This window comes from Erythranthe guttata, chromosome 1 (assembly GCF_056151865.1).
Source record: "Erythranthe guttata isolate IM_541 chromosome 1, IM_541, whole genome shotgun sequence".
Lineage (NCBI taxonomy): Eukaryota > Viridiplantae > Streptophyta > Magnoliopsida > Lamiales > Phrymaceae > Erythranthe > Erythranthe guttata.
Window position 1 is genome coordinate 7,807,740 of NC_142533.1, and position 25,018 is coordinate 7,832,757.

At 31.7% G+C, this 25,018-nt stretch overlaps 1 protein-coding gene and 1 long non-coding RNA gene across 3 annotated transcripts; both read right to left on the bottom strand.

Annotated features, from left to right (window-relative positions):
- Positions 1 to 16,345: 16,345 nt before the first annotated feature.
- On the bottom strand, positions 16,346 to 18,380 carry LOC105948613 (disease resistance RPP8-like protein 3). Its single transcript, XM_088815226.1, has 3 exons — positions 18,357 to 18,380; positions 17,072 to 17,987; positions 16,346 to 16,959 (listed from the first exon to the last, which is right to left on the bottom strand). The coding sequence occupies exons 1-3, from the start codon at positions 18,378 to 18,380 to the stop codon at positions 16,346 to 16,348; spliced, it is 1,554 nt and encodes a 517-aa protein (XP_088671352.1).
- Positions 18,381 to 21,845: 3,465 nt separating this feature from the next.
- On the bottom strand, positions 21,846 to 24,710 carry LOC105972357 (uncharacterized). 2 transcript variants are annotated; one of them, XR_016031680.1, is made up of 6 exons: positions 24,222 to 24,710; positions 23,886 to 24,115; positions 23,191 to 23,259; positions 22,982 to 23,114; positions 22,199 to 22,283; positions 21,846 to 22,050 (listed from the first exon to the last, which is right to left on the bottom strand). It is a non-coding gene; the product is annotated as an uncharacterized LOC105972357 (long non-coding RNA). The 2 variants fall into 2 exon arrangements; XR_016031679.1 differs by having other exon boundaries at positions 23,890 to 24,115; positions 24,222 to 24,708.
- Positions 24,711 to 25,018: the final 308 nt, after the last annotated feature.

Below are 25,018 nucleotides of genomic sequence, written 5' to 3' on the forward strand. Positions count from 1 at the left end.
TCACCTCTCGCCTCTTTTTCTCGCCTCTCCCCTCTGTTTCTTGCCTCTCACTCTCCCTCATCTTCTCCCTCTCGCTCTCTGTATCCCTCTCTCTCGCTCACTCAATTATGGTGGCTATGGTGGATGGCGGTCGGAGAATTACAGATCTGCAAATGACAGCGGTGATTCATGGCTTATGACGGTTGAGATCGAGAGCGGCAACAATTGTCGTGTATTAGAGCGGATGGTTATGGTGGTAGATGGCTATTGGAGACGGTGGTGTGAGGTTAATTTACGGAGGGAGGTGGTTGCATCAAGCTAGGCCTCTTTTGATGGTGCTAGGGTTTTAGTTGGCGGCTAGGGTTTAGTGGATAGAAGTTGGCGGCGGCTGCGAGTTGTTGGAGGCTAGGGTTTGGCGACGGCTGAGAGTTGTTTTGCGGATAGGGTTTAGAACAGTAGACCGTAGTAAATTATAGTACACCGTAGTATGCTATAGCACAAGTATACTATTGTACCACGTAGTATGCTACAATAGACAGTAGTATACTATAGTCTACTACAGTATTAACAACAGATAAAATCAAAAAACCAATATTTAAAAATATGGAAATTGAATTAAAAAAATATTTTTTTTCTTCGTAATCTTCAATATTATGAAGAGAAAAAAATAATTTTTTAATTGTGTATAAATTGCTACAATGAAGAAATAGAAAATAAAATGGGGGTGTTTTTCAAATTTTCCCTTAATTGGGATAATTAGCAAGAACCCCCTCATCTAGGAAAGTGAGTTAAGGAAGCACCTCCTCCCAAAAATAATTAGAGAAAACCCCCTTATCTAATATCCCACCCCAATGTTATTTTAATAGTTCCCAAATCACCCTTATTAATATTAAATTTCTTTTTTACGTTTCAAAACTCTAACCCATTTCAGTTGTCGTTCTTTCTTCTCCTTTTCTCATCTTCTCATCTTCTCTCTTCTCTCTTCTCTTATCGACTGAAATTTGAAGGAAAAGCAAGACGTCGACCGACGGTGGTGGTGGTGGAAGAGTGTTTGTCGCCGCCTCCCCCCGCCGCGTGAATGATGGTGACGGATCTGTAGTTGGCGGCGGTGGTTTCCACCGACGACGTTGAAGCTGATGACTAGCCCTCGTCGTCGAGGACGCAGTTGGTTGTCACTTGTCAATACCTTGAATCATTTCAATTTTTTTTTTTTTTTGGACATTGAAATGCTAATTTGTGTTTTTTTGTATGAATTATTTATTTTATCCTTGTTAAGGATTGGTTAAAATGGTCTGGTGTGGCGGTGGGTGTGGTGACAATGGGGAGGCAGATTTAGGGTTTTTTTGTGGATCGGGCGGAGGACGGCTCGTGTAGAGAGATTCGCGCAGGTTAGAATCTTAATCGACTATGTACTTGTTCAATAGTCAATTAAGCTAATCGGCTATGCTCTGGTAGTCGATTAAGGTTGATAAACTCAAGTTTTTTTAATTTTTTTTTGGATTTTTTGTTTATTGATTCCAATTCTATAAATCAATTATAATGTTGGTATATTTTTTGTTTTTGTAAAATGTAGTTGATTTTGCATTTTTTTGTAGTTGTGATTTGTTATTTTTATTAGCAGATTCTTAATCGACTGTGCTCTAGTAGTCGATTAAGGTTGATCGACTCCAATTGAATTTTTTTTCTTTTGATTTTTTGTTTATTGATTCCAATTGTATAAATCAATTATAATGTTCTTATATTTTTTTGTTTTTGTAAAATATAGTTGATTTTTGCATTTTTTTTGCATTTTTGATTTGTTATTTTTAGTAGCAGACTCTTAATTGACTATGCTTCATCATAGTCGATTAATATACTTCATATAGAAAAAAAAATTAAAAAACAAAAAAAGTTACAAAAAATGAAAAAAAAATTAAAGAATTTTCTTAATCGACTATGCTTCATAGTTGATTAATAAATTGATATAGAAAAAAAAACGGAAAAAAAACGGAAAAAAAAAAATCGCTGATGACCAGATGCGTGGCGCGGTGATGATGTGGCGGGCGGTTAAACACAGTAAAAATAACTATACTGCACAGTTTAGCACAGTAATATTGCTATATTAATCTCTAGCACAATAATATTAACACAACAAAAGACATTATTATTGTGTAATAGAGTAATATTAATATGTTGACCGTTCTAGTAATATTACCGTCAACCACAGTAATATTATTGTGTTTACACTAATATTACAATATTAGACAATAATTTACGTTACTCCGTCAACAACTCAAACAAAACAAAAAACCAAAAAAATAGTAATATTGATGTGGTTGAGAATAATACTATTGTATTTACAGTTATTTTATTGTCAATGACAGTAATATAATTACGTTGACTTGTCAACAAATAAAAAAAAAAGCCAAAAAAATAATAATATTATCGTTGACTCTAATTGTACTCTCAACGACAGTACAATTACATAAATGTACTGTCAACGAAAGTATATTACGCTAATTTACTGTCAACGACAGTATAATTACGTTAATGTACTGTCAGTGACAGTATAATTACTTTTAATAACAGAATTACGGTCAACTTTTAGCGGCGGACGTAAAAAAATGAATAAAAAAAAAAGTAAACGTCGAAAATCGGCGGCAGAAAAAACATATCAAAAAAAAATTGAAAAAGTCAATGCCGGAAACTGGCGGCGGAAAAACAGACCAGAAAAAAAATCAAAAAGTCAATGCCGGAAACCGGCGGCAAAAAAATAATTTCTGACAAAAAAAAATTTAAAAAAAAAAAAATCAAAATTGGATTTTTGTGGTCAAAATTGGGGTTACAATTAACGATTGGGTGCAAAGAGTTGGGGGTAATTTATTCACATACATTAATTTTTCCTTTATATTTATAATACGTATTAAATGAATGAGTTTATTGACGAAATAAATATAGCCCCTGAATCTAGAATAATAAAAATGGTTGGTGAGGGATTTATGCCCAAAAACTGCATAATGTAATAACTGCTACCTTATATTGTTGTCTTTTCAAAACTCAACAAAAAGTTGTTCATCCATAGTTGGCTTAAGAGTGTTTTATTTTATTGTGTGTGTATGAACCATAATTCGCTAATAGACTTATAAAAACAAATAGATGGATTAACATAACGGATGAAACTTGAACATGTATTTTCGTTCAAGTTCGATTAGGAGAAAATGATAAAATATGTAAAAGAAATCAAACTAATACTCGAGTTCGATTCTTATTCGGCTGGATTAAAGTTCGTTTGAACTCGATTCGGTTCCTTGTCAAATCTGTTGTTCCCGGTATATAAAACAGGTAGTGAATTTAGTAAAATGGTCGAACAAATTAATTAGTGAAAAATACGAAAAGATTAGCCGATGCGAGAATACTCTTTCCTTAAGACAATATTGCCCCGCTACGGTGCTTACGGTTACTTGGCAATTGTCTCCCAAGATACAACGGCTAACTCGGCATATGAGCACTCAAAATCCCGAGTACAACGAACGTTACTTTGTGTCTCAAACTCTCGAATCGAATACGGAAGAAAATATTCTACGAAGAATATTTCCGGGCTAAAGAAGGAAGAATTCCATAGAACAAAATTATAGAATTGAATTGATTTTTTATGTTCTTGTAATCAAACATGTGGAGTTTCTATTTATAAGTTTCTAATGGTTGTGATTAACGAGCACAACCCTTAGGAAATTAAACAAGTGAAGAGGTGTGGCCACACCTCTTCATATTGTCACACCTATTTGATCAAATAGGTGCCTAAAAACCTTTTTTTTTTTATAATTTCCATTCAAAAATTATTTTATTTTATAAAATAAAATTCCCAACAATCCCCCACATGAATGAAATTAACGAAAAACGATGGATTCTATCGATAGTTCAAGTGGATACTATTGCAATGGGGATTGGTAGCTTCTGGCTTTGAACCTTCCTTAGCGGTATACCATCGGATTTACTTGGCTAGTTAGTGAACGCGATGTCTTGAACTGCCAGCCGTTTGTGTAAACCAAGACAATGATATCCACACAATAGTTTTCCCACATTTCATCAGTTCTCATGGTTGCGTCCATTTTTGCCCTGGAACACATCTTGGATTCATAAGTGTTTGTCATTTTGAAGCGGCCCATACTTCTACACTTAGATAGGTGATGTCCTATTAAAGGTATCCTACCAATACCACACATTTTATCAAGGTTTTGGAATCATTAAAAGGTTTCGCTTATCCTTTACCCTCTCTGCAGGCAGCATTAATGTCTATCACGGGAATGAGTTGGAAATATATAATTCCATAGGAATATATACTCCTTAGTGCATCACTGAATTTTCCATAACTTAGTTGTCCCTTTTGAACCAGTTATTGGGATCTCCAGTCATCATGGTTGGGTTTCCACTATAGAAATTCTTAATTTGTGGGTTTTGATCTCACTCCCCTAGACAGGCAATATGTTTGATCTCTTTAGTTGACTTTTAGTCGCGGATCCGCTATTAACCATTGACTTACATAATCAATGTTATGTTATTTATTTTGAGATCAATTGCCTAATGGTCTTATGTGTACGAGTGTGTCGATACTTGCCATTATACATGTCGTTTGTGCCCTTAACGTAACTGATTGGTTATCACAATTTATTTATAATTGTAGACACCGACTTAGTCCAACATGGAACATCCTCCAATAGGTTTATGAAGTTTATCCAACTTATTTTCTAACTTTATCTAAAGCTATATATTCGAATTCAACCATGAATCGAGATATTCATTTTTCTTTGAGGATTTCCAAGATACATAATCTTAGTGGACTCGTATATCCAATGTACTTTGCTAATACAATTGGATATTTTCTTTAATGTAATTCATTTAAAGGCAATACTTAGATTACCTAAGAACCCTTATAATATCATTGAATGATGATTTATTTTGGGATTACATATAAAAAATATACTGTCAAATTATCCAAAAATATTTGTAATTGAACCATTGTTCATCATTATTTTTGGCAAAGTAAAGACTTGGTTTTTAGACAACTAGATCAATTTTCTAGTAGTGTCTCAACATGAGACTTTCAATAAGACTATCTTTGTCTTAGTGAATTTAATCTTTAAGATTACATCGTCTAGACCCTCGTCTTTTACATCAAACATTTAATTTTTATTTTTCTATTTTCTCAAAGTTCAAAATAATATTATGATCATTATCTCATGATTATAATGTAGTCTATTGACATATATTTCCATGTGCTTTTAATATAAACACACTGGTCAAACTCGTTATTACGAGAATTATTTGATAACACAATTTTATCAAATATTACTTTAGAAGGACTTAAGGGATTCCAATATCTTGTTATAAATAATCAAAAAATTCAATAGCTACTAATTTAGCTTTATAGGACCACCCTTAATCATTCCTTTGAATAGTCCATCAAAACCTTAATGGTTTACTACTTGGAAGAAGACAAACTAACTTCCACGTACATTCTTCCAATGTAGACAATATTTCAATAATTGTCCTTTGTTCATTTTATAACTCATAAATTATAAAATCAAATCAAAATCAAACATATTGATTTTCTTTGTCCTCTTGTTGTATCTTGGTTGTTCATCACTTTGATGATTTACCAATCACACATATTTTAACTTGGTTTTTCATCACTTTGATGATTTACCACTTAGACATTTATAAGTTCTCTTATTTAGAACTTATTTATTTTCTTATTTTACAAGAAAAATATAATGTAATTTGCATCAAGAATGACTATCTTATGCACAATCATTATTTGCATATTCAATGAATATGCTTAAGTATTTTATCCACTTAACTATACTAGGCATTATATATTAACTTAGGTACTTTTTTACCTTTGCCTAAACACCCCCACATTTCTAAATATTAATGTGGTTAGGGCCTAAAGATCCCCACATTTCTAAATATTAATGTGGTTAGCTTGGCATATCTAATTTATGTGGTTAGGGCCTAAAGACCCCCACATTTCTAAATATTAATGTGGTTAGCTCGGGATATCTAATTTCCCCCACAAATTCTAGAGTATGTATTCTAGAATTTATCAATATGATATCCATAAACTTTTTCCAAAAGTTTTAGTTCTCATTTCTTAATTCAATTTGTCAAAGTTGGCACTTTCCAACTTTCATTCACACTAGTACTTCACCCGTGCGTTGCACGGATATCAGTTTCAAAATGAGAAAAATAATAACATTTAAACGATTATCTCTTTATAACAACACCAATTTAAGTAAAACAAAATGGAAGGAAATAAAAAAATTATCTCTTAATTCAGAGTTGTAACATTTGAAATTCAATTAAATATTACAAAGAAAAATACGCGAATGGCGCAAAGCACGATATGAAGATTAAGTGAAATAATTTAAAAATATGGTATAAATCTATTTCATAGAATGCAATCTACTACACCATGTGAATCCTCTACAAAATAACTAACTTAACAACAAACACAATAGCATGGAGGTAACACAACAGATATTCAAATAACTTGCAAGTTTATCACTAACAACATTCAATTAGTGATGCACATTAATCAAACAACAACACAACTTATAAATATTGCAAAAGAGATAAAATGTAATACCAATAATAATACTAATACTGATATCAATATTGATACTAATAATGATACTAATAATGATATTAATACTAATACTAATAGTAATAGTAATACTAATACTAATACTAATACTAATACTAATACTAATACTAATACTAATACTAATACTAATACTAATACTAATACTAATACTAATACTAATACTAATACTAATACTAATACTAATACTAATACTAATACTAATACTAATACTAATACTAATACTAATACTAATACTAATACTAATACTAATACTAATACTAATACTAATACTAATACTAATACTAATACTAATACTAATCTTATGTATAAAAGAAAGAAACGCTGGGCAACCCTAAAAAACCCTAATGGTATTTTTTGTAATTAAATATTTTTAATATTTTTTTCTCTACTAATTTCTAACTAATTTTTAACAATTATCAAAATTGAAACTAAATCCCGAAGAATCCTATCTAACAGTACTTTTGTAACTATTTATTTTTAATATTTACTAATTTTTCTAACTATAATTTTCAACAATTATTAATCTCCTATTTTTCACCAATATATCTCAAATCTTAAGAAATAAACATAGAAATTCGATCTACATATTTGGATTATAAATCTTAATATGTCAGATTTAAAAAAAAAAAAAAACTAATGAAACTAATGTTAAATAAAATATGAATAATACTATATTATTAAATTTTACTATATTAGTATACTATATTTTCTTATTATGCATTAAATTGATTATTTTTTTAACTTTTGAAATAATATCCCGTGCATCACACGGGGAAAAAATGCTAGTATTGATAGTAATAATAATAGTAATACTGATATTAATATTGGTACTAATACTAATATTGATACTCGTACTACGGGTACTTATACTGATACTAATTCTAATACTAATACTAATACTGATACTAAAACTAATATTAATATTAATACTGATACTGATACTGATACTGATACTGATACTAAACTAATACTACTACTAATACTACTACTAATACTTACTGATATTGATACAAATACTGATACTGATACTGATACTGATACTAATAGTGATACTAATACTAATACTAATACTAATACTAATACTAATACTAATACTAATACTAATACTAATACTAATACTAATACTAATACTAATACTAATACTAATACTAATACTAAACTAATACTACTACTAATACTACTACTAATACTTACTGATACTGATACTGATACTGATACTGATACTGATACTGATACTGATACTGATACTAATAGTGATAGTGATACTGACACTGACACTGATACTGATACTGATATTGATATTGATACTGATGTTAATAATGATACTGATGTTGATAGTCATATTGATACTCATAGTAATATTAATATTGATACTTATACTAATACTGATATTAATATTGTTACTCATACTACAATGTTGATAAAAATACTAATACTAATACTATTATTATACTAATAATACTGATATTAATATTGTTACTCATACTACAATGTTGATAAAAATACTAATACTAATACTATTATTATACTAATAATACTGATATTAATATTACTATTGATACAAATATTGTTACTATACTGATATTGATATTAATATTGATACTCATACTGTTACTGATACTGAAACTGATACCGATACTGATACTCATACTGATATTGATATTGATACCGATACTGATACTTATACTGATACAGGTACTGATATCGATACTAATATTGATAAAGATACTTATACTGATATTAATACTAATATTAGTACTAATACTAATACTATTACAAATAGTAATATTAATATTACTATTGATACTAATACTATTACTAATACTATGCTAAAACTAATTTTAATGCTAATGATCTAATGCTAATGATACATAATACATATACAAATACTGATACTGATACCGATACCGATATTGATACTAATACTGATAATGATACCGATACCGATACTGATACTGATACTAATACTGATACTGATTCTGATACTGATATTGATAATGATACTGATACTTATATTGATACTGCACTGATACCGATATTGATAGCGAAACTAATAATGATATTGATACTGGTACTGATACATATTGTGGTACTGATACTGATACTTATACTGATTCCGATAATAATATTTATACGAATACTTATACTTGTGTTAATACTAATATTTGTACTAATACTAATACTAATACTAATACTAATACTAATACTAATACTAATACTAATACTAATACTAATACTAATACTAATATTAATACTAATACTAATACTAATACTAATACTAATACTAATACTAATACTAATACTAATACTAATATTAATACTAATACTAATATCAACACTAATACTACTACTAATACTAATATTAATACTAATACTATTACTAATATTAATATGTTAATATTGTTAATGTTAATGCTAATACTAATTTTGATGCTAATGCTAATATAGATATGCTAATTATTATGCTAATGCTAATTAGTTGTAATTCTAATATTATCCAAATCCTTATTATATTACTAATTTTATTCGTAACACTAATCATAGTTCTAATCGTAATCCTAATCATAATCCTATTCCTAACACTAATCATAAGCCTAATAATGTTAATACTAATAATGCTAATGCTAATGCTAATATTAATTATAATTCTAATTTTAATCTTAATTATAATTCTAATCCCAATTCTAATGCTAATCATAATCCTAATACTAATGCATGTCACTAATTATCGTACTAAGCATAATCATAATTTTAATTATAATTCTAATACTAATATTAATCATAATCCTAATATTATATTAATCCTAATTACAATATGAATCATATTTCTAGTATTAATACTAATACTAATTCAAAGAATCTTAATTATAATTATAATTCTAATACTAATATTAATCACAAATTCTGATTTTGCAACAATATTTTTTTTTTTGCAATGATCTATTATTTAGTATAATTCAATCTCGAACATTTAATATTTAATTATATTATCAAATTGACATTAAAATTATTTAAAATATTATAAGGGTATAAGCAAACGTTAAGACGTAAAAGAACAATAATCATTGTTAATAAGATAAATTATGAAAATCCTCATGAACTTAGGCTAAATTACAGAAAACACCCCCACTTATCGGTGATTACCAAAATCTCCCTGATGTTTGTTTCTGTCTTACACGACCCCTTATGGTGTGATTTTTTTACGTAATCTTTTTTATTCTATGTAATGTCTCAAAAAATATGGAGTCTACCCTTACAGACGTGACATTTCTTTTATCGTAATTTATAAACTCAAAAATTACTCTCAGGGGTGGTCATGGTAATAATAAAAATTTGTGAAAGTGTTATTTAAGAAGAATAAAGATTTCGTGTAAAGTTCACATGAGGGTAATTTTTGTTTTTAAAAAGTACCATAAAGAAATGTCGTGTGTGCATGGTATAATAAGCATTATTGGACCACGTAATAAAAAAATTCATTGACAAATCATACCATAAGGGGGTCGATGTAAGACGGAAACAAACATTAGGGGAATTATTAATATAAACTATTTATGGCAAGAGCACTTCGAGTGGGATTATTAAAGGAGCTATCAAAATATTTAACCACCATTTTTATACTCCAAAATAGTAATTTTTAATTCTAATAGAGTTATGAAATGAGGTATTTTGATACTTCATCTTTCAGAATGTAAAAATACATTATGCAATCATGCACAATAAAATATCAAACATGAGTTATGAATTTAATCACATCAGTGTCCATTTAGAAAATAACATGTGGCAATAAAATATATTTAATTAACAACTATTTAATAACTATGGTTGGAGCAAATACATTTAGATAAATATCAAAATAAAATATTAAATAGCACATAAATATTTGCAAACTCATTTTGATACTTTTGGGTTGGAGTTGCTGTAAATATTTACTTAATTATATTTATTAGAGTTATAATGAAATACTTATTAGTGGAATACATTATATAGTATATACGACCATTATACATTTTAAACAAAACAATTGATATTCTTAATGTTAGCCATTAAATAAAGTGGATAAACGAATTTAATACCAAAGATTTAGAATTTATTATATTTTGAAATATATAAAATCAATTCGTTTATTTATCAATTGATTAAACTTAACTTAAGTTATTCAATTTATTAGTATAATCATGATAAGATTTGTATTTTAATTAGTATATAATCTAAAAAGTTAAATCAATCGTAAAATTTATTGTTACTGGACTCAGTGAAGAAAAATAATTATTTAAATAATAACATTAAATTCATGTAGTATAATTTTCAATATGGTAAATAATTGGGAGTACATTACTCTACACATGGCATAACAAATAGTGTTTTCGCAAGATAGTAAATTCAAACATGTATCTTACTTTTTTACAAATAATATTAATATATAATATTAAATTAGTAAAAAATTACATATTCTCTAGTCATGTTCATTTAAAATGTATAATATCAAATAATTTATTCTGCAATATTTTTTGTTAATAAATTCAAGTTTATGAATTAAAATTTAAAAAAATCGTAACACCACCAATTATGCAATTATAATAAGGGAAGATTTTAAATCGAATTTAAATAAATTCAAATTAAATTAATTATAAAATTAAATTAAAAAATAAATTTATTTAGGGTTTCTAAGAAAGTTGATATATTTAGAGCATTTTATAAATGGTAGGATATAAATATATTAATAAAATAATTAAATATATTTAATTACCTTTAATTTTGGAAAATGATGACATGTTTTTTGATGATTTATTTCCACCAATTAATTCGCCACTTGGGATGAAATTAAGGACATGTCATCAATTGAAATTGACAAATGTCAATCAATTAGCTATGCAATTCAACTTTTATATATTATATAGATAGCATTTAAATGCTTTGAAATCCTTATTTTTATTTTATTAATAAGGATACAACGTATAACAAAATACATCTTCTTTAATTAGAAAAATATATTGGATCACCAATATGATTTAATTACAAAAAAATTGTATTTCAAGAAATCACAAAAAGAGAAATCTTCTCAAGATACTTAAATCTTGTCAACAAATGAGATAGTAAGATTTCTTCCTTTTCCTCAAAAGAGAAAATTCGTCAAGATACTTAAATCTTATCAATAAACAAGAGAATATTAATCTCTTCAAATGGTGGTTTATCTCCACTATTCAACATTAAAGTTAGAATATATAAATTCTAATCTTAATCATTCATAATTTAGGATTGTATCTCCTAAATATGCTGTTCAAAATTCAGCCAAATCCAACGATTTAATTCTACAAAACGAGCTCTTAAGTAAACTGCTCGGATTTTATTTCAACAAAACATCCATTGTTGTTTACAACTATTTCGGATCTCAGAAAAATCAAAATCCGATCTCATCCATTCACATTGTAGATCATTATTTTGCAAATGTGATATCAAATCAAATCGAACCAACGATTCGATCTTCTTTTATGTTCTTGAGACAAGAACTACTCATGTGTTCTCATGAATTGAGCTTCTTTTTCTTTCTATTTCATTTCAATCATGCTTTTAATTGCAATGTAGTATGATTCATATATAAAACATATGTACATCAATATTATAATAAACATATTATTTGATATGTGACCACGACTTTCATACTAATTGATCATAGAAAGAAACAATAGATCAAGCATACTATATCAACATATACATAGTGTACACACGATTATATAATACCATCAAGTTTGGACGTAATATTTCATGGCATAAATTAATTCATGTCCAACATAATGAATTGATATAAATTCTCAAGCACGTAATCAATGCTTGTCCATGCAATAACACAATTCTAATGAATTAGTATGGCTTACGCAAATAATAATATGTATACTAATATTCCTCTTACTAAGTAACTCATACTTAATATACGAGACAAGTCTAATCGTTCATAGACAATAATAAAAACGTTAATAAGATCACGTACTCACGAATTTCATATAACATATTCGGAAATCAATCAACTGGACGGTTCCACATCAAATGAAAATTAGGAGAAAGCTAATCTCGTATCAAAACTATATGCAATTTATGTAAATAAATATTGCATTTTCATGAGAAATGTCATGTAGTATAGCACTTTTCATGCGGTTTATGATAAACGTATTCAAATAATTAGCACATACGCTATCACTTTATTGTATTTAGGATAAAATTAGTTATATCATTAATGTAGATACACAAACATAATGAATATTCATTAAAGCATGTATATTGTACATGGTTTACCATGCTTTCCAATATGAAAATTAAGCTATCATGCAATAATTCACCATTATATCATATAGCATTATCAATTTATTGCACAAATAGATATCTTATCATCAAAAAGCGTACCCGATAAATTATATGTTCATCAATTCAAATTTTGTGGGTAGCACCAAATCGTGTCAATATTATGGCAGTGCTGAATGATTTAATCATATCTCTTCCGTCTGAAGTCCGATTTTGTTGATTCAATATGATCCGAATAGACAACAAAATTTTATACAACTTTTATCTTTTACATTTTCTGAGATTCGGACTGGATCATGATCAAAATAAGCCTCGAAGTTGGAATAGGTGTGCTGTAAATTTGCACCTACAATGGAACCACAAAAAAATATTAAATAATATTTATGAATCGAAAATAATATAAAACCTCATAATTATTCTTCGATTCAGTCTTCTTTCACCAAAATTTCGTGCATTGGACATTGGTGAGGCATTAATATGCGACAAGTTGCATTGGTCACGAATGGTTGTATTTTTCATGAAAAGGTGCATTGGCAGTTCTGGCACCCTTTCGTATATTTTTTGAGTGAAAAATCGGAAGCTTTTTCCATTTTTCTGCAATTCAAAGCTCTTGTTGAAAATCAAAGTGGATTAAAAATCAAGTCTTTACGAACGGATCATGGTGGTGAGTTTCTCTACACACCATTCATGGAGTATTGCAAGAAAAACGGGATTCAAAGACAACTCACCGTTCGTAGAAGTCCACAAACGGTGTAGCCGAAAGGAAGAATAAACCATTGTCGAGATGGCGAGGAGTATGCTTCAAGGAAAAAGCTTGCAAAAACAATTTTGGGCTGAAGCTGTTCACACGGCTATCTACATACTCAACCGGTCCCCGACAAAGGCGGTTCTAGATAAAACACCGTACGAAGCTTGGCATGAAAAGAAGCCAACGGTGGATCACTTGAGAGTTTTTGGCTGCATTGCCTACTCTCATATCTCAACTCCAAACCGAGACAAATACGATGAAAAAGGTGAAAAATTAATTCTTGTTGGCTACAGCGATGAGTCAAAGGGTTATCGTCTTTATAACCCCGAAACTAAAAAACTCATCGTGTCAAGAGATGTGATTTTTGACGAAATGGCCAAATGGAATAAAGAGGACAATTCTTCACCAAACTTGGTGTCAAATGATTCCTTGGAGTCATCTTTTGTACCGTAAGGGCAGCAGCAAAATGGAAATGAAACTCCATTAACAAGTCCTCAAGGAACACCTCAAAGAACACCTGAAAGAAGTTCCTCAAGTTCTTCGAGTTCGGATTCCGAATATCCTCCAAGAAAGGTACGATCATTAAAAGATATTTATGAGCAATGTGATATTGCTTTCTTTGGTTGTGAACCTCAGAATTTTGAAGAAGCATCAAAAGAAGAAGTTTGGAGAAAAGCCATGGAAGCCGAAATTGAAACAATTAAAAAAAATAAAACTTGGGAGCTTGTGGATTTGCCACAAGGCAAAAATGTGAACGGCTTAAAGTGGGTGTTCAAAACCAAACTCAATGAAGACGGTTCTATCCAAAAACACAAGGCGAGATTAGTTGCAAAAGGGTATTCGCAGCAGCCCGGGATAGACTTCAATGAGACTTTTGCACCGGTAGCACGAATGGAGACAATTCGGTGTGTTCTTGCAATCGGAGCTCAATTGGGGCTGAATGTCTATCAATTGGATGTCAAATCCGCATTCCTTAATGGAGAGCTTAAAGAAGAAGTCTATGTTCATCAACCTCAAGGCTTTGAAGTTGCCGAGAAGGAGGAAAAAGTCTATCGTTTGAAGAAAGCTCTCTACGGATTAAAACAAGCACCACGAGCTTGGAATAGCAAAATCGATGGCTATTTTTGCAAGAATGGATTTCAAAAAAGTCCAAGTGAGCCCTCACTCTATGTAAAAAAGGAAGGTACTCAAGATTTTTTGATCATTTGTCTTTACGTTGATGATCTTATTTATCTTGGTACTAACATGAAAATGGTGAAGGAATTCAAGAAAAATATGATGCAAGAATTTGAGATGTCCGATTTGGGACTCATGAAATATTTTCTTGGAATTCAAGTAAAACAATCCGAGGGAGAGATTTTTATCTCTCAAGAAAAATACGTTGGTGATTTGTTAAAAAAGTTCAAGATGGAAAATTGCAAACCCGTGGCAACACCTTTGGCGGTGAATGAGAAGTTGCGACAAGACGATGGCGCTGAAAAAATTGATTCAAAAATATATCGAAGTCTTGTTGGTTCGCTTATCTATCTCACAAACACAAGACCCGACATAGTGCACTCTGTTAGCTATGTTTCGCGGTACATGAGTGAGCCAAGCAAGCTTCATTTTGCAGCGGCAAAGAGGATCCTTCGATACCTTCAAGGAACAAAGAAGCAAGGGTTGAAGTACGAAAAGGAAGAAAATAATGCCTTGATCGGTTTCACGGATAGTGATTGGGCAGGTTGTTTGGATGATCGAAAAAGCACTTCGGGCTATGTTTTCTCTCTTGGTTCGAAGGTGATTGCATGGAGTTCAAAGAAGCAAAAGACGGTTGCTTTATCTTCAAGCGAAGCCGAGTATATTGCCGCGGCGGATGCCGCTTGTGAAGCCGTGTGGCTTAGGAGAATTCTTTCGGATTTGCAAGAAAAGCAAGTGCATGCTACGACTATCTTTTGTGATAACATGTCTACAATTGCAATGACTAAAAATCCAGTCTTTCATGCAAGGTCCAAGCATATCGAGCTTCGACATCACTTCATACGTGATCTTGTTGAAGAAGAAGAAATCTCAATGAGATTTGTTAACACCAATGATCAAGCTGCTGATTTTCTTACCAAAGCCGTGACAATCGAGAAGTTTGAAAAGTTCAAGAAGAAGCTGAAAATTATGAATTAAGAGGGGGTGTTGAAAATAGTAATTCATATTTTCAATAATGAAGTTGGAACATCATTCAAAGATGAAGACTTGACTTGTAGAAGTCAAGAAGGTTTCTTGTAATTTGTTAAGTCTTTTACATTTCCTAAGAACTTGGGACTTGGAATGGAGTGTCTCTTTGTATCCATTCCTACCCTATAAATTGTACCCAAGATGAGATTTGTAAGTAAGCAAGAAAGCAATAATAACAACTAAAAACTAAAAATTTCCAGCACTAAAAACCTCTCTTGTTCTTAAGTAATACCATTGTTCTTCACATCATAAAAATCTCTACACCAATTCTTGGTGTTCTTTCTTAACACCACACTTCCGCATATTAAAAACCCCAACAAATTCATTCAAAAATCACAAATAGGAAACAATACTCACAAAAATAAGTTTCACAAAAGCAGAAAATTTGTGCCAAACACATGATACGAAGAAATGACCGATGAACATCTTCTCGGTGTACATGCATTTAAATAGAAATTTACGACCATTGATTACCTTTATAGATCAGTACTTGAAGAATGGATTTTAGCTTCATCACCATCAACGGATCGCCACTCGCGCATCTTCTTCACAAAGGATGGGCTGCAATCATCCACCTCGACTAGAGTGACGGACTCCAATTGATCCGGGTTGTTTTCCAATTTGTAGCAATGTCTAATAATCACATGGCTCAAACATGGGAATTGTTCACCGACGGATTCCCAGTGCACTATATCCAAGTCTTCCAGTAGCACATAGTCAAGCCCGGGGAACTGTGGGTCATTCGTTTTCCACACAGAGCCGCAAAAGGCATACCATCGCAGTTTGAGAACTCTAAGGGTCGGTAATAGTGCAATCACTTCCATTTTCTTCCATGGAAATCCACATCCACTCAGACATATCTTTTTAATGTAAACCAGAAATAATGGAAAGCAATGAACAACCTGAGACCTCAGATTAGGATTTACAATGACGCATTTGACCGACTCAAGTTCCTCATAGATAGAGGAAAAATGACCGGAAAAACTGAATGTTTCCATTGAGTCGTGTGCTGACTCAATCCGAACACCTATTCTCTGTAGGTTGGGGATTCTTGAAAGCACTTCCATGGTACAACTGTGTGCACTCACAGCTGATAGTGTTAAAAAATTCTCAAGATGAGAATCATCCGGAGGAGGAGGAGGTGGTACGTCAAAGCCCATGCAATAAAGTTGCTTCAGTTTATGCATGTGCCAAATCTCTACAGAACAAAAATACCAGACCATTCGACAATTTTATGTTATGATGCTGGCAAAAATTCAAGACCTCAAGGTTCGAAAGTCTTGATATAGATTTGGGAAGTTCTCCATCACAGGTGATGGCAAGGTACGTCAAGTGAACTAATGCAAGTAGTTGATGTGGAACCTCGTAGAAGCGAATTGCAAGTGCATCTAATATCTTGAGCAAACTAAAATGCAAAGGAAATACTATTGGATATGATTGTTTTGGACCAAAACAAAGTAGAGATTGTGCATCCGGAACTGATTCCATCCATTCATGCACTTGTGTGAAAGCAAGAACCACGTTATTGTGCACGCAGAGACGCTCCTGACTTGTCAAGTTCTCTGGAGTACAATCGGCGTACTTTTTGAGGATATGGAAAAACTTTTTATTTTTAGCTTCGTTAACACAGAGACTTTGAAAGGTGAAATGTAGTCTACACTTCTTAGTTTTCTCAATATCTATAGACGTTTGTTTTTCGCTCAAAACAACACTTCGGCTAGCAAGTAGATCCAAATATTCTCCAGCAGTTTCTTCTGCATTTGAACTTCTAACATGTCGATCGAGAAAGCCCTCAGCAACCCATATTTTGATGAGCTTGGATCGAAAAATCGCGTAATGTTTTGGGAACACGGCCATATAAAGAAAGCATAGCTTAAGATACTGAGGCAACATTATGTTACTGAAATATAGTGCCTTTGAGAGGGGTGTATTGCCATCTCTTGTGATGACGAGTGGATCTTCATTTTCCGATAATGTCTTCCATTCTTGAAAAGATTTTCTGCGCAGGTTCTCTCCAACCTGTAAAATTGCCGCAGGGAGTTCTTCGCAGTTTCTGGCAATCTTCTTCCCAATTTTTTCAAGTTCCCGGCTGCACTTGTCCTCACTAGTAAATGCCGTCTGACGAAGCAGTTTCCAACTTTGGTCGTCCGTCAGCAACGGTAATAGGAAAACGTTGGGTTTGGGCAAGGTAATAGGTAATAGTAATGTTGTATTACTATTTAATACAATATTTAATTTATGCACTGGAGTTGCTCTAATACTAATACCAATACTAATATTACTAATCCTTATATTAATATGCGAATGTTAATACTAATACTAATACTAATACTAATATTAATTCTAGCCCGTATGGGTGCAGCTCAACTGGTTCCGGAGGTGGTAAGTTGGTACAAGGTCCTAGGATCGAATTCTGGCAGCCGCAGTGTGGGAATTTCAACTCCAATGAGGTTGGTTCCTTGTGGGCATGAGGTCCATGTCCGCTACCTTAACGGACCGTTGAGTCACCATGATTTATATTCCTCCATCAAATACTTGTCGGGCCAAGGGATAATACTAATAATTATACTAATATTGATATTGACACTGATACTACTAACATTTCGGTCAACTCAAAATCTCGTAATAGGGTTTCCGTTATAACCCCGGCACGTGGTGTAAAATTAAAGCTTAATACACGAGTGGTAGATGCTTACTCTACTTATTTTTTGTGTACATATAGCATAATGAAATGAAATGTATGTTGTGATGAATTGCGTTAGACCACATTTTTATTGTTAAGTAATATACCCTCAATAAGTAAATATTTTATAAATTATGAACATACAACAAATCATTTAAGTATTAGTATTAAGTATGAGACAATCAACCAATATATATGTGTAGGGGTGGAAATTGGAACGAAAATTCCGATTTCCGCCGAATCCGATCCGAAATATTCCGATTTTGGAACGACTTTTTCAAATCCGAATTCCGAAATTCCGCTTTCCAAAAAATTCCGAAAAGAATCGGATCGGAATCGGAAATACATAACAGAATTTCGGAATTTCCGATTTCCGATCCAAAATTATTCCGATTATATCCGATTTATTCCGATTTTTCCAATTATTATTAATATTTATTACTATATATAATATATACTATATGTCTATCTATCCGTAGTCTGTACTAATTACTAGTAATATATATTAGTATATTACTAATATTTTTTTTGAGGGAGTACTTCTCTTCGTATGGTGACATTATGGAGCACCAGATTATGCTGGATCACAAAACTATAATATATATTATAGTTTTCCCCTTTTTTTTTTTTTTTTTTTTGGGAAAATTCCGAAAAAATTCCGAAAAATTCCGATTTTCTGAAAATTCCGAAAAAATCGGAATCGGAATCAATTTTTGAATTCCGAAAAAATCGGAATCGGAATTGGAAGGCATTTTGGACTTCCGAAAAAAATCGGAAATTTTCCGAAACACCCAAATCCGATCCGATCCGTCCGATTTCCACCCCTATATATGTTGAATGATTTAGGGTAATGTATTTAAAAGAAAAATATTTGACTTTGGTCATCGGAGATATTAAATGTAACTGCAAATCAGGGGAAGAAGAATATATTAAACTCGGGAAAATTAGAGCGATTCCCGAACTCGAAAAAATCATGTAAGGTAGAACCCTCTTAAAAAAATAATGTGAGGAAACCCCTTCAAAAATATAATTTGAGAAAACTCCTCCATATGTTTTTTCGCAAGTTTTAATTTACCTTGTGTTTTTTCGTGAAATTTGGATTAAACTGGACGCTAATCGACTATGTTGTTTGCATAGTCAATTTCTTAATCGACTATGCTAACAAAATAATTGAGTAGCGTCTAGTTTAATCCAAATTTCGCGAGAAAAAAAACAAAATCGCCGCCGTGCTTGACGTCCGCGGCCGCAACTCCACCGCCCTCGTTTGCAGCAAGTGATACGTCCTAGAGCGCACCACCCGCTCCGCCGTTACCCTCTGCGGCTACCTCTGTGACCTCTTCATGGCCGCCGCCTATTTCCGATCAACCTTCCATCTCGACCTTTCACTCCTCTCTCCTTGAAAGGAGTATGGGCCTATCTCAAAGAGTGAATTATGGTTAGGGCATTTTCCTATTAATGAAATGTTCGAGGGAGTTACATCAAAAAGCTCCTTTAAATTCGACGATTATTATGATATATTCCAAGTTTAACTATAAATAACATGTTAAAATACATATAAGTCTATTATATATTAGGGATTTTTATGCAAAAGTCCCCAACCAAGCATGTTTATTATTCTAGGTTTAGGGGATATATCTCTTTCACCAATAAGCCCATCCCTTTAATATTTATTATAACTAAAGGAAACATTCATGTATATCCCAATATCACCCTCAACCATTTATACCCAATTCTTAATTGTAACCCCAATTTATCAATTTTGTCCACAAAAATCCAATTTTGACCACAAAAATTCAATTTTGACTTTTTTTTAGAGCATAATTTAATATGCTCCAATTTCATCCTTAACTTAATTTAATCTCAATTTGACCCCAAATTTCACAAATTTCTCAATTTTGACCCAAAACTTTTTTTTTCAAAAAAAAAAAAATTCAAAAAATTTTTTTTTGCCGCCGGTCTCCGGCGTTGACTTTTCAATTTTTTTTCTTTTTTTTCTTTGTTCTGCATTTTTTCGCCGGTTTCCAGCGTTGACTTTTTTTTTTTCTTTTTTTGCTTTTTTCTTTTTTTTCTTTTCTTTTGTTCCGGATTTTTTTCGCCGGTGTCCGGCGGTCTTCGGCGTTGACTTTTTTTAGTGTTTTTTTAAGTTTTTTTTTTGTTTGGTTTGTTTTGTTTTTCCACGTCCGCCGCTAAACGTTGACCGTAATTGTGTTGTCACTGATAGTAAATTAACGTAATTATACTGTCAATGATAGTTAATTAACGTAATTGTACTGCCGTTGACATTACATTTATGTAATTGTGCTGCCGTTGACAGTAAATTAATGCAATATTATTATTTTTTATTTATTATTATTATTTTTTTATTTTGTTTGATTTATTGACAAGTCAACGTAATTATATTGCTGTCGTTGACAGTAAAATAACTGTAAACGCAATAATATTACTGGTAACAACATCAATATTATTATTTTTTTGGGGTTTTTGTTTTGTTTGAGTTATTCACGGAGTAACGTATTAATATTACTGTAAACACAATAATATTACTGTGGTTGACGGTAATATTACTGTTGTTATAGTAATATTCATGTCAACCACATCAATATTATTATTTTGTTTGGATTTTTTGTTTGTTTGAGTTATTCACGGAGTAACGTAATAATATTACTGTCTACTCACTACAAGAAATTTTGGTTTTAGTGACGATTTTGTATGGTCGCTAAAAGTTAGAAAATGGTAGCTAAAACTTATAGCGACCAAATTAAGGTTGGTCACCGATGGTCACAACAGGGTAGTTACTAAAAGTACTCAGTGACAAGAAAATTAATTGGTCGCTAAAAGATGAGATTTAGTGGCGAACTAATAGTGGTCACTAAAAATATAATTATTAACGACCAGTTTTTGACTCGCTAATGTAAATTTTATGGTGGCAATAATATTAACATGGTTGCTATAGCAACATATATAGTGGCCATATAATTTTGGTCGCTAAATGATATATACGTATAGTGACCATATTTTATTGTTGCTATAGGATATATATTTGGCCACCACATTTTTTGGTTGCTACATAATATACATATAGTGACGGTATATATTGGTTGATAAATAATATATCTGTTGGTTGCTAAAATATATACATAGAGTGACCATATTATTGATTGCAATAGTTTTTACACGATTGCGGCAATTATTAAATTTACCGACCAATTCAGACCAATAATTAATTGGTTGCATTAATCATTAATGTTTATTTGCAACAGTGGCTGTAAAAAAAATTAAAATAAAACTAAAGCTTGCAAATTTACACATTATCAATCAAATATGAATATTACATTTCAATCTATCATACTACATACAATAATAAATCAATCATTTCAAATAATAAGAAAGATTACTATAATTATTTCATAATAAATTCCACTTCATAAATTGTTAAGCGACAACAAATATGACTTCCACGATAACGTTCTTTCACTTCATCAAACAGTCCAACCCAACCTGAAAAGGGGAAAAAAATCAATTAGAAAATAAGAAATCATATGATAGAATCAATTCCAATCATTTGTCACTTAGTAGCACTCAAAAGTCAATAATTTATCTGCGCTCAAAATTTAAAAAATAATAGTGAAGAAATAGAGATTCTCACCTGAAGTCCAATGCAAGTGCTATAAAAACACCTTACTTTGGAGTCATACTCAAGTCTTTAATGAGAGCATAAATATACTCAACACCTATCAAATATTAGTATTAAACAAGTTATGGAATGTTAACATAATCGTTTACTATTCGGTTCTATTTCATATAAACATCCTAATTTAAATCTTATGCCATAACTGACAATCGAACATAATACACAATTTCTATGGCGTTCCATTTACCAAATACAACACACTCCAGGCATCAATTCACATGGTACGGAGTTCACTCGTGTTTGTTTGACGAATTCTCGAAACAAAGGTTTAAAACATTTGTTTCCACAATTTCTTTGAAAAATCATAACAATTGGTACGATTATCCAAATTGGGAACGTAATATGCCAAATGAAAGCTAACAACTGCATCTACATGTTCACTGAAGACTCTGATCACAAATTATGATCCCAGCATATTCAAAACAGGCCCAAAAGATGATTACAGAAAACTGCCAGAATTTCGGATAAATTCTCTTTTCTGGTACAGATTATTGTAAAATTCATAAGTATTTGCAAAGTTATCCAAATTGGCCAAACAATATACCAAATCAAAGCTGACAACTTCATCTAAAAGTTTACTTAAGAAATATATCCCAAATTATTATCCTAAGACGGTAATAAAACCCAACGAAGATGATTCATCAAAACTGCCCTGTTTTTGGCAGACTCACTGCCGTCAAATTCTCATCTCTAAAAGGCTATAAAACTTGCTCAAATTAGAAGCAATTTAACACTTACATATAATTATCACGGTCCTCGACGACTTTTGTGAAGAGACTGATTCGAAAATCTCACTCCAAACCCTTCGATTTCGGCTCCGAAAACAGGTGCGGCAGAAGGTTTACTATTTCTCAGAATTTCGCCAACATAGCTGTCGGGTTAAATTTGGTTATATAAATTGAAGAAATAACTAACAAAGTCTTTCTCAAATAACAAAGTCTTCTCACCTCGAGTTAGCACCAAAAGCAACATCATAGACCAAAATTTTCTTAGGTACACAACCACGAATGACACACCTGAAATAAGAATCCATTAGTTTCTTAAGCTTCACCTTCGATCACATTACTTTAAACTTCTTGCTTAATATGCATAAAACAAATTTCAAATAACTAATGACTCAAATAACTAATGACACAGATAGATGCTAACTATGGACATTAAACTAGAAACCAACGTTATTTGTTGTCACATTTTCTTCCAAAAATCGTAGCAGGCCGTACACTTATCCAAATTGGGAAAACAATATACCAAATAAAAGTTCACAACTTTATCTACAATTGTGATGAAGATACCAACTCCCAATTACTAAGATAACACATCAATAACAGCACGAAAAGTTGAATACAGAAAACTGCCAGAAATTTTTTGGACAAACTTGTAACTGTCACAGTTTATTTGAAAAATCATAACAATTTGTAGAGTTATCCAAATCGACCAAATAATATACCAAATCAAACCTCACAAGTCAATATACAAAACATCAGAAGACACATAGCCTAAATTATAACTCCAACATAACAAAAATAGCTCCGTATGATGATTAGGCAAAACTGCCCTGTTTTTTGACAGATTCGCTGTCGTCTTATTCCGACCCCTAAAAGGCTATAACACGTGCTCGAATTGGAAACAATTAAACACTGACTCACAGTTTTCGAGGTCCTCTACGAGTTTCGAGAAGGAATGATTCCCAAATTCACACTCCAAACCCTTCGATTTTGGCTCCGAAAACAGATGCGGTAGCAATTTTTATTTCCCTTTCCGGCGAGCAGGCTGAATTTCACACCAAATTTCGGCGTGCAAATTTTTGTTCATTTTTTAAGATAATAAGCCATGATAAGTAGTGTTTTGCCCAATAGAACTTTTGACAAACACCTGGCGTGCACAATTACATCATAAGAAGAAAAGAAAAAAGGAAAAGGGAAAAGGGAGGTGGGAATTGGGTTGGAGTTCGGAGAAGAGGGTTTGTTGTTAGTCATACCGTAACCTCCGCGATCGTTGAGCTTAGCCTGAATGATCATGGTTGAGATGAAGCGGGTGGCCTCATTCGCCTCCTCGAGATGGCGGCTGAGATTGGCAGGGGAGGTCATGTGACGGTTCTCCTCGAATTTCTTCTGGGCTTCGGTGGCGGACTCCCGGAGCATAATGGTGTCGCCGGCAAAAGTCTGTATGCCCTGATTGCTTCGATCCCCATTCTCCCTCAGCACCACGTTGTTAGCAATTTTCTTGTAATCAAATCCCTATTTCTTTTCAAATCCCTAATTCTTTTCCTGTAATCAAATCGTCAAATTGGGTGAAATAGGCGAATACTTTTGGGGAAAACAAAAGAGGTAAGATAAGAGGGATTTTGGTGCACACATAATGAAGAAATTAAGAGATAATTTTTTCTTGATTTTCTGTAATATTATGAGAGAATTGGTAGAGAGAGAAAGAGAGCGGAGAGAGTGAACAGAATGTTTTGTGATGAAGAAACGAAAGAAAGATATGGCTGTATTTTTTCATTATTTGCATTTTCGCCCCCCATTTTTCTTTTATTTTTTTTTCTTTTCTTGATTTCTTTAAAAACTAAACTAGTGACCAAATCGATTTGATTTCCGTAAGTAGTTTCATAGTAACAAAATTCAGGTGGTTGCTAGCAACCCAATTAAATGGTTGTTAATAATTAAATTAAAGACTCGTAGCAACCGTAAAAAAAATTGAAGTTAAATTGGTCACTATTGAAACTAAGTTATAGTGACCATAAAAATTGTCGCTACAAACTTTAACTTTAGTTGCTAC

What these genes read in the sequence shown, in the direction of transcription:
- LOC105948613 (XM_088815226.1), bottom strand. Translation starts at nt 18,380, where the DNA reads ATGGTGACTCAACGGTCCGTTAAG. An exon ending in TGACTCAACGGTCCGTTAAG is followed by an intron (nt 17,988 to 18,356) that starts GTAGCGGACATG and finishes CTGCTTCGTCAG; the next exon opens with ACGGCATTTACTAGTGAGGA. An exon ending in TGGTCTGGTATTTTTGTTCT is followed by an intron (nt 16,960 to 17,071) that starts GTAGAGATTTGG and finishes TAACACTATCAG; the next exon opens with CTGTGAGTGCACACAGTTGT.